At 36.3% G+C, this 10,413-nt stretch overlaps 1 protein-coding gene across 1 annotated transcript in view; it reads right to left on the bottom strand.

Annotated features, from left to right (window-relative positions):
* Positions 1-4,692: 4,692 nt before the first annotated feature.
* LOC125041199 (protein gooseberry-neuro-like) overlaps positions 4,693-10,413 on the bottom strand; it is a 72,525-nt gene continuing 66,804 nt past the window's right edge. The window contains exons 4-8 of the mRNA XM_047636041.1: positions 7,729-7,925; positions 6,004-6,265; positions 5,503-5,772; positions 5,001-5,205; positions 4,693-4,867 (exon numbers count right to left, since the gene is read on the bottom strand). Coding sequence (XP_047491997.1) covers positions 4,693-4,867; positions 5,001-5,205; positions 5,503-5,772; positions 6,004-6,265; positions 7,729-7,925 — 1,109 coding nt within the window. The remainder of the gene's footprint in view (positions 4,868-5,000; positions 5,206-5,502; positions 5,773-6,003; positions 6,266-7,728; positions 7,926-10,413) is intronic.

Raw genomic sequence — 10,413 nt, 5'->3', positions numbered from 1 at the left:
ATAGTATAATAACAGTGCTTGCAATGATGATAACAAAAATAATAATAATAATAACAATGATAAATGTGATGATGGTAATAATAATAATAATAATAATAACAGTAATAATAATAATAATAATAATAATAATAATAATAATGAAAATAATAATAATGAAAATAACATTAATAATAATGATGATAATGATAATAATAGTTATAGATAATAAATAATAATTATGATTATTAAGATAAAAATAATAATAATAATAATAATAACAATAATAATAATGAAAATAACATTAATAATAATGAGGATAATGATAATAATAGTTATAGATAATAAATAATAATTATGATTATTAAAATAAAAATAATAATAATAATGATAAGGATAATGATATTGAAATCAGTTTAATGATAACAATAATAAAGGTGAAAGTGAAACTTTTAATAGAATTAATAATAACAATAATGATGATAATAATAAGGACGATTATGATAATAATAATGTCAATAATAATAATAATAATAATAATAATAATAATAATAATAATAATAACAATATGAATAACAACAACAACAAAAATAATAATGATAATAATAACGATAACAATAATAATGACAACAATAATAATACTAATGATAATAATAATAATTATACTGATAACGACAATGATAATGATCATGATAGTAATAATAATGATAATAATGATAGTAATGAGTATGATAATAATAATAATAATAATAATAGTAATAATAATGATAACACTAATAATAACAATGATAACAATAATAATAACAATGATATTAATAATAATAATAATGGTAATAATAATAATAATAATAATAATAATAATAATAATAATAATAACAAATATAATAATAATATCAATAATGATGATGAAAATGATAATGATAATGATAATGATACTACTACTACTACTAATAATAATAATGATAATAATAATAACAATAACAATAATAATAATAATAATAATAATAATAATAATAAATAGTAATAATGATAATAATCATGATAATAATAATAATAATAATAATAATAATAATAATAATAATAATAATAATAATAATAATATAGAAATGATAGAAATAAATATATCAATAATGATAATGATGATAATAATGATAATGATAGTAATGTTCAAAATAATAAAAGCAATAATAATACTAATAATGATAATAATAATCATAATAATGAAAGTAATAATGATAATAATAGTAATATTACTAATAATGATAATAATAGTAATATTACTAATAATGATAATAATAGTAATATTAGTAATAATGATAAGGGTAATAATAACACTACTACTACTACTACTAATGATGATGATGATGATAATAATGATAATAGTAATGACGATGATAACAACAACAACAACAACAACAACAACAATAATATTAATAATGATGATAAGTATAGAAGCACTAAAATATTAAGGATTATGAAATCCACTCCTCGAGTTCTCAAAAACAAACCTTTCGTGCTTCAGATTACCTTGATAGCTCCACACAAGTTTTCCATACATCACGATTTAGGCAAAACTCCAACAATAACACGAAGTTTCCTCGATTTCCCCAAGAACACCTCTCTCGTTTCCCACAGTCGACTCTCGCGCAGGTGTCACCGGAACTATCCCTTTCTCCTCCTATCTCTTTCTTCTCCATTCTCCTCCTATCTCTTTCTTCTTCGTCGGTAAGTTCCTCAAGGAGCTACCGAATCGAGGGCTTAAATGCTTGTCCTGTTTCTTCCACTCCGTTGACCATGAAAGAGTATTCTGTTGGTGTTTGACGTGAGGGTGTGTTGGGCTGTGAGGAAGGGTGGGAGGGAGGGTGGGAGGGTGGGAGGGAGGGAGAGACGGAGGTGGAGGGGGGGGGGGGTAATGGTGGGGTTATAAGGGTATTGGTGATCGTATTAGCCAAGTGTGTTTGGTTTGGGGATGTGGGGAATGGGAGAGGGCGTATAGGGAGGGATATTGATCTTTATATTAAACCAGGTCTACGGTAGTTTAGGGAAGGGGGGGTGGAAAGAAGAGGAGTGTGAACGGAGATGAGGCAGGTGTGATGTTAATATTATATTTAGCCAGCTGAGGAGTTATTATTGTCGTGGTTACAATGGATATAACAACAAGAATTACAACGACAACAACCACAACAAAATGAATTGCCAATGCTTAAGACCACTCGCAATGGTAACAGTGATTGTAAGATCATTACAGTATTCAAAATGAAGATATTCTATATTTACAACAACTATGCAATAGAGCCATAAAGGCAGGTTATAAGTAAAAGGCAGACATTAAAGCATGGAAGAATAAATAAGCCGTCTCCCGTGGACAAAAGACAAGGCTTACAGTATAAGAAGTAAAGTTAAATACTAAATAATGGGCCCAATATCAGATGACCATTAGAGGAACATAAAAGGGGATACCAAAGAAAAATAAATACCATCTTATTATTATAACTAATCAACACATACATAAACATATAACACATTCAACGTAACATATAATACAAACACTCTAACAATCCCATAAGGTTAATCACGACACAGAAAGTAATACAATAGATTTATTAAAAATATTAACAATGCTACAATATGACTAAGTGCATCAGTAAGCAGAGACATAAGAAGTAGGGGTATGAGACGAATTTTTACCACGTCGTTAAAACACAGCGCACGACTCAGGACTTCGAGGATTCAGCAATGGGTTCTCATTGACCCGGGGGGTGGGGGGTCGGGGTGGGGGGTGGGGGTCAGTTCAAAGCAACTTGTGAAGAGACTCATTTGAGGCGATTTTAAATACCGTTGATGCAGGTTTGGAGGTAAATAGGCCATTGTAGGAAGGGAGGAGGAGAGGGAGGTAGAATGAAAGGAGGGAAGGAAAGAGGGTAAGAGGGAAGGAAGGAAAGATGGAAGGAGGGTAGGAGAGGAGGCAGAAGGCAAACAGGGGGGAGGGGTGGATGGACGGGGAGAGAGAGAGAGAGAGAGAGAGAGAGAGAGAGAGAGAGAGAGAGAGAGAGAGAGAGAGAGAGAGAGAGAGAGAGAGAAAGAGAGAGAGGCAGAAAGAGAGAGAGAGAGAGATACGTAGAGAGATAGAGAGATAGAAAGACAGATATATACAAACAGACATGATACTAGACAGATACATAAGTTGATAAACAGACATAAACATAGAGAGATAGAAAGCCACAGAGAAATAGACAGATAGATAGACGAATAAGTGAATAGATAAAAGATAATGGATATAGATAGGTGGATGGACGGATGGATAGATAAATGCACGGATGAATAAATGAAATGATGACTGAATGAATGAATGAGTGGGCGATTAGGTGGGCAGATGGATATATGAATGTATGTACTGATTTTTTAATTAATGTTGGATAGGTGGGCTGGTGGGTGGATGGGTGGATGGGTGGACGGGATGAAGTGAAATAAAATAGCGTGGAAGGGAATGAAATGCAATATAATGATGTGGAACAGAATGGACACGAGTTGAATTGAGTAGAACAGAATGATGTGGAATGTAAAAGAATGAAATAGAACGTTACATACATGAACGGAAGAGAATGGAGTAGAATGGAATAAAATTGAATGGGATATAATTGGCTAGAACGAAACAGAATGGAATGTAATAAAATAGAATAGAATAAGACAATAGAAAAGTGTGCAATGGGATGAGATCAAATAAAATGGAACAAGTGAATGAATATAAACAATAAAATGAATATAAGAGGAAAGGTAGATATGATTATCAAATTTATAGAAAAAAAAAAAAAAATAGACGGAGGGATAAACAGAAACACAGGAAAACAAATTAAAAATAATATAGAGAGCAGACAGATATGGATGTAAAGGTATTTTCTAGTCAAAAATTCTTGCTAGCTTTGTCCTCGCCAAGGCACGTCCGCGCGAACCTGTTTTCAGAATGGTAGCGCTTGCGCTTTCAGACAGCACTGGGAACTTCTGAAAGCCCAAAGATGAAAAAAAAGAAAGACCAACTCTAGAGAGAACACAAACGGAAATTAAGGAAATCGAAGGCTCTTTTTCGTCTAGAGCTGTCGAATATTCTTCTCGCTGATCTAAGTCGACCGGAAAACATTTACAGAAAACGGATTAGTAAAGCAAAACGGAATGAGAGGACTCGAAGCTCTTGTGTTCTTGACGGAGAGCGAATTCCAGAGGGACCGCTTGTCAGATCTAGCTTTTCGTATTATCTACTGGACGGCCGGTTGTGTTATTGTTTCACTTTTCTTTTGTTACATATATTTACTAGGATAGGACGAGGCTATTCAGTCTTCAGAGGAGAGTGAATGCAAAAATATATAATTTGATAATCCTAGTCCCAAATTTACACGGCAGTTAGGAAAGGAGCTTAAGGCACTACGTATTGCTTCTCTACATAATTTCTTGTCGCTACTAAATGTCGTCTTTACAACTTCGTTTCTTAATCCACTAAGAAAAAGGCATTTCAGAGAGGAGGGCACATCATGCACAAGGACACAACTGGTTAACTTACATGATCCTGAAGTTCTTATGAACTACAACCTTATCTATTATAAATCTTCACATATACACACAGAAATAAATCTCAGAAGTTAGTTCATGTTCGTACTAACTCTAATGGTAGTAATAAACATAACGATTTCACAGTTATGATTGAGCACTATCGGTCAAGTGCTCTTAGAAGAGGGGGAGAGGTGCTCCCTTGTGGTGGCGAAGCTGTTGGTTGAAGTTGGCAGCTGCTGCGGCGGCCGTGTACTGCGTCGGGTAGTGGAAGGCGGCCGCGGCGGACTTCATGCTGTCCATCGGGAAGTGCTGCCCCGTCATCAGCATCTCTCCTCCGCCCATGACCGTGCTGCGAGACGAGGGAGAGAGAGAGAGAGAAGTGAAAAAAATAAATGAGGAAGTTACGTGTCAACTAAATGCAAGTGCCTGCAGATAACAAAGTAGGTACATTGTACGGCTATTTCCATGGGCCAAGACTTTACCTGTAGTTGTCGTAGGGGATGTGGTGGCCGTGGTGGTGGTGGTGGTGGTGCGTGCCCCAGGCGTCGCCCCCCTTGGCGTGCAGGGGCGTCCAGGTTGCCTCGCCGTGGTGCCCCGTGGCGGAGGTCAGGCCGTTGGCGGCGGCGCTGTAGTCAGAGGCCGAGCCGTGGCTGCCGAGGAGGCCGGCGGGACCTGTGCCTGCGCCGCCTTCCGAGGCGAATTAGAGTTGTTAATCGAAGTCTAGTCTTACGTTCACTCATCTCAACATAATCTGTTCACTCAAATTTCCAGTTGCACGTAATGATATATGCATATATATATATATATATATATATATATATATATATATATATATATATATATATATATATATATATATATACGTGTGTGTGTGTGTGTACGTTTATAAATATATGTATGTGTATAAATATATATGTACACACACACACACACACACACATATATATAAACACTGTATAACAATTAAGAGTGGCGGCCACCCACCTGTCTGCAGGAGGGCGCCGTGGGGGCCCGAGGAGAAGATGGAGGAGCCGTTGTTGTTGGACGAGAGCATCGACATCATCTGGCTCTGGAGGTTGGCCTGGGCGCTGCTCTGGAGGCTCCCGTCGCTGCTCATTCCTCCGCCAGCACCGCCTCCGCCGCTTCCTGCTCCGCCGCCACCGCTGCCGCTCCCTGTCCCTGCGCCGCTGCTTCCGCCGCCGCTTGCGACCTGCTGGTTCATGAGGGCAGCGCGGGACCAGGCGTTGGCGTCTCCTGTGAAACACATGAATGAGGGACTCGGTCGAGGGAAGCATCGTGATTACTTGCACCAGCGCGCAGGCAAAATGCACGCACTACCATACTACCTATACCGTTATAATGAAATGGAACCAAAGTAAGTTGCTGGAGCCAATGAAGTGCTCGATCATAATAATCAGTCTGGCACATGGACAGCTCGAGGTTAGGCTAAGAAGTTTTGAAACATGCGAAGGGCACATCACTAACCGTGGGCGTGGTGCGCCGCAGCCGCGGCCGCAGCATGGGCGTGGTCATGAGCGGAGTAATGCTGTGAGGAACCGCCCATAGTGGTAGAAGCTGTGGTAGTGGAAGAAGTAATAGGCGCGGGCGCTGTGGTGGGCGGGTGGAGAGTGGGCGGAAGGCTGCCGGGGTAGGTTGTCGTCATAGCGAGGGCATTGAGAGCTGTGACGCCCATCCCTTGACCTGTCATCTGCTTCCGCCACCGGGCGCGCCTGTTGCTGAACCACACCTGTTGAGCGCAACGAAGGGTCAGACTGTGGAGGGGCCCAAGGCCCACCTCAGGCAGGCGGCGGCTCCCCTGCTCGGGCCGCCGCTGTTTATGGGGACCCTATATTGATTCTGAGGAATGTCTACGATATTTCAAATAACCTCAGTGGCAAAGGGCTGGAACTGAAAACGTGATTCATGTGTCTGCTTCATAAAACGAACATATCTTAACGAAAACTCCCCTCGATAATTTAACCTGTAGTATTGTAATGACATATTTTAAGGGAGTTATCCCAAAAAATGGTAGCGCCCCCTAGATTTCAAACTTGTCCCCCCTCAAAGAGCTGTAAGTCGGGGCGACCACATTTCTCCGCTATCTTATTCAAACAATCTCTTTCTTTTATGTTGTAGCGTTTTAGTGAATATAATTTTTAACAAGTTTAATTTAATTATCTCTTTTACTTTACTGTACAGTTTTTATATACCTCTTGGTGTTGCATTTTATTTACTCCCGTTTTCTTTTATTGTTGCGTTTTATCCTACATGTAATTCCTTATGTGTTTTTTATTTTCTCAAAGCTGCTCTAATATTGTAAGGTCCAGCGAACCAAAAGAGTTTTACGAACTTAGAGGATATTTTTATAACGAATAACGAACCAAAGACATCGAAAAGACCGTCAAAAAAGTGTCAGGATCTTTGTAGCTTTTGTCCGATGCCTTGGACCTTGTTATCATTAGCAAGACTGTCTCTGTACAGATTGTGAGTTAAGTTTTGTTTATGTAATAAGGACTTAAAGTTTTAAATATTTAAATGGGATGTGCATTGCTTTATATTGAACTTGTTTTGCTGGAGCGTTGTAGATTTTTTTTTTAGTTCATTTGTTGTAATGGTTTGTTCTTTATATTTTTATTTCTTTAAAGTTCCGCTTCATCTTTAAGTTCCTGCTTGTATTTTGATAATTAAAATAGGTTTTATATCTGTCCAATTAAGTTCAGTTTCACTTTTAAAAATTCCTGCATGTTTTACTAATTATATTCAGTTTGGTTTTGCTCAATTAAGTTCTGTTTCACTTTTACGTTTATGTTTTACAGTTTGGTTCAGTTTTATTTTAATTGCTGTATCTTTTACTTGTGCTTTATTAACTATATTCATTTTTAGTATTATGCGCTGAAGTCTTGTTTCACTTTGTAGATTTAGTTTTAGTCACCGTTTTGTTCAGTTTCTATTAATAAATGTTGTATAACTTATTTTGTTTTCTGTGAATCTCCATCCTGCCACCTACTTTTCACATTAAAAGCTTTTGTTTAATAAAACATTATGCTAATGATCGATCTTGCATGCACTGCAAAATCACTACATTATGACATAAGCACACGCGCGCGCGAGTATGTGTGTGTATGATTACGTGCGTGAGCCCGTGTGTTATGGATACGTGGGCATCCACAAGCTCCCCCCCCCCTCCCCACCTCGCCTCACGGAGCTCACCTGGACTCTGGCCTCGGTGAGCTTGGTCCTCTGCGCGAGCTCCTCCCTCGTGTACACGTCGGGGTACTGCGTCCTCTCGAAGGCGCGTTCGAGCTCCTCCAGCTGCTCGGCGGTGAAGGTGGTCCTGGCGCGGCGCTGCTTCCTCTTAATGGGGATCCCCGGCTCGCTCTCCGTATCACTGTCTGAGATCGAGCCTCCTGCAGAAGATACGAAGACGCTCGAGTCACCATCTGCGTTTTGGGTATAGAGAGAGAGGGAGAGGGTCAGTGCATGGAGGAGGGCGGACGTCAGCGAGGGTCAGTGCCGGGGTAGTAAGGCCAGAAAAGCCAGTGCTCTGAAAAGGTACGAATTGTCAATGCCTGCGGAGGAAGAGCCCCGATAAGGACCAGAAATAAGAGAAAGAAAACCAGCATTGCAGTGACTGGAAGAGGAAGCCAGCGAGGAAGGTTATGACGACAGTGCTTAATAAGGAAGAACAGGAGATCGGGCCTGAAAGAAGGGAGGAGAGTCGAAGCCAGGTATTAAGGAATACGAGACGGTGGGTAAAAAATGAGTTATCAAAGGCTAAAAAGGTCAAGGGAAGCAGAGTTGATCAGTACTACCACAAGACCTTACAGTTAGATAAAGCAGGAGGGGTTAGTCTGGTATCTGCAGAAGACTTTAAATTTTGGCAAAACCAGATCGGGTTTAGCATGTACAGTATCGAGAAGAGACAGTTTATGATTAAATCTTCTCTCATCTCCAGAGCCTGGTGATAAAAGCTTCAGATATCAATAATAATAACAACAACAACAACAATAATGGTAGCAATAATGATGATAGTAATATCTATAATCTATCACTATGATAATAACACAGTAATAAGGGCAAACAATGATCTAAAAGCACCAATGTTCGTATTAGTACAGAACACAATGGACAATAACAACATGGATAATTTAATTAACAACCAGTTCCGTGTGTCGATACATCTTTCCGCTAGAATCTAGAGAACGGATATCGACTTGAGACTTGAGAATAGTCCAATATGTATATAGGAAGATTTTACAAAAGAACATTGGAAAACGCGATTTTGAAAAAAAAAGATAATATCGACTTGGGGCACTTTACAGATGACCAGCTGTGTTTCAAAATATTCAAATCTATCGGTTAAAATAAACAAATTTAATATACCGAAAAATAGTACACCATATTCATAAAGAAATACAGCAGCTCTTATTTCTACTAAAAATGAAGATGATGTCGTTAAATAAAACAGCTCGAAATTCTCAAGAGAGCACAAACCACTGCTCAAAACAATACAAGTAAACCAAGGATTCATATAAGAAGAGGAATCTCCTAGCTAAATAGAAGAAGAAGAAGAGGACGAAGAAAACGAAAAGGAAAAGAAATAGAAAAATAAAAAAGAAAAAGAAAGAAAAAGAAAAAGAAAAAGAAAAAGAAAAAGAAAAAGAAAAGAAAGAAAGAAAGAAATAGAAATAGAAAAAGAAAAAGAAAAAGAAAAAGAAAAAGAAAAAGAAAAAGAAAAAGAAAAAGAAATAAAAGAAAGTAAAAGAAATGAAACAAAGAAAAAGAGAGAAAAAGAAAGAAAAAGAAATGAAAATAAAATCAAAAATAAAAAATAAAAAGAAAAAGAAAAGAGAAGAAAAAATAAAAAACTGATTACTTGATACCCGGGGCATGGGCAGCCCACCCCTAAATATCCATCATAATCCGTCAGTAACCTTTTGTACAATCCTGCTAACAGTCGCAGACACCTATTAATGGCAGCAGTTACATTATCTTGTCCTTTGGCGGAGGTAATATTACTGCTGATAACAATAGTAACTGGTGAGAAGGATCATAATGATTTTCATAGTGTTGATAATGCTGGCAATGCTAGTAATGGTCTTGATTGTGATATTAATAACGATAATGATAACAGTGCTCGTAACGGTTATAATCATGATGATAACAACAAAAATAAAGATAATGAATGATAGGAATAATAGAAATGATAAATAATGAAGATAATGATAACAATGATGAATAATAATAATAATAATAGCAACAACAACAACAACAACAACAACAACAACAACAACAATAATAATTATAATAATAATTATAATAATAATAATAATAATAGTAATAATAATAATTATTGTAATAATCATCTTCATCATCGTCATTATAATAATAATAATAATAATAATAATAATAGTAATAATGATAATGATAAGGATAATAATTCTAATGACAATAAAAAATAGTGATTACGATAAAAAAAACAAAAAAACAACAGTAATAAAATGATAATAGCAATATCAACACCAATGATAACAAGAATAAGAAAAATAAGAATAGCATGAGAGAAAACGCCGACATATATATGCTACATATTTATAAACTTTCGGCTTGTAAACAGGAAGTCCTCAGTCACAAGATGCCAACGACGTAATAAGGTTTATTTTTACTGTGTTTCGTTTTATCTCTTCTAGATCTTTACTATATATATATATATATATATATATATATATATATATATATATTATATATATATATGTATATATATATGTATATATGTATATATATTTATGTATATATATATATATATATATATATATATATATATATATATATATATATATACTTTCTGTGTCTCTATTTTCTTATTTTTTAAAATTCTCTCTCTCTATTTATCTA

This window comes from Penaeus chinensis, chromosome 3 (genome assembly GCF_019202785.1).
Source record: "Penaeus chinensis breed Huanghai No. 1 chromosome 3, ASM1920278v2, whole genome shotgun sequence".
Lineage (NCBI taxonomy): Eukaryota > Metazoa > Arthropoda > Malacostraca > Decapoda > Penaeidae > Penaeus > Penaeus chinensis.
This window is presented reverse-complemented; position numbering and strand designations above follow the sequence as displayed.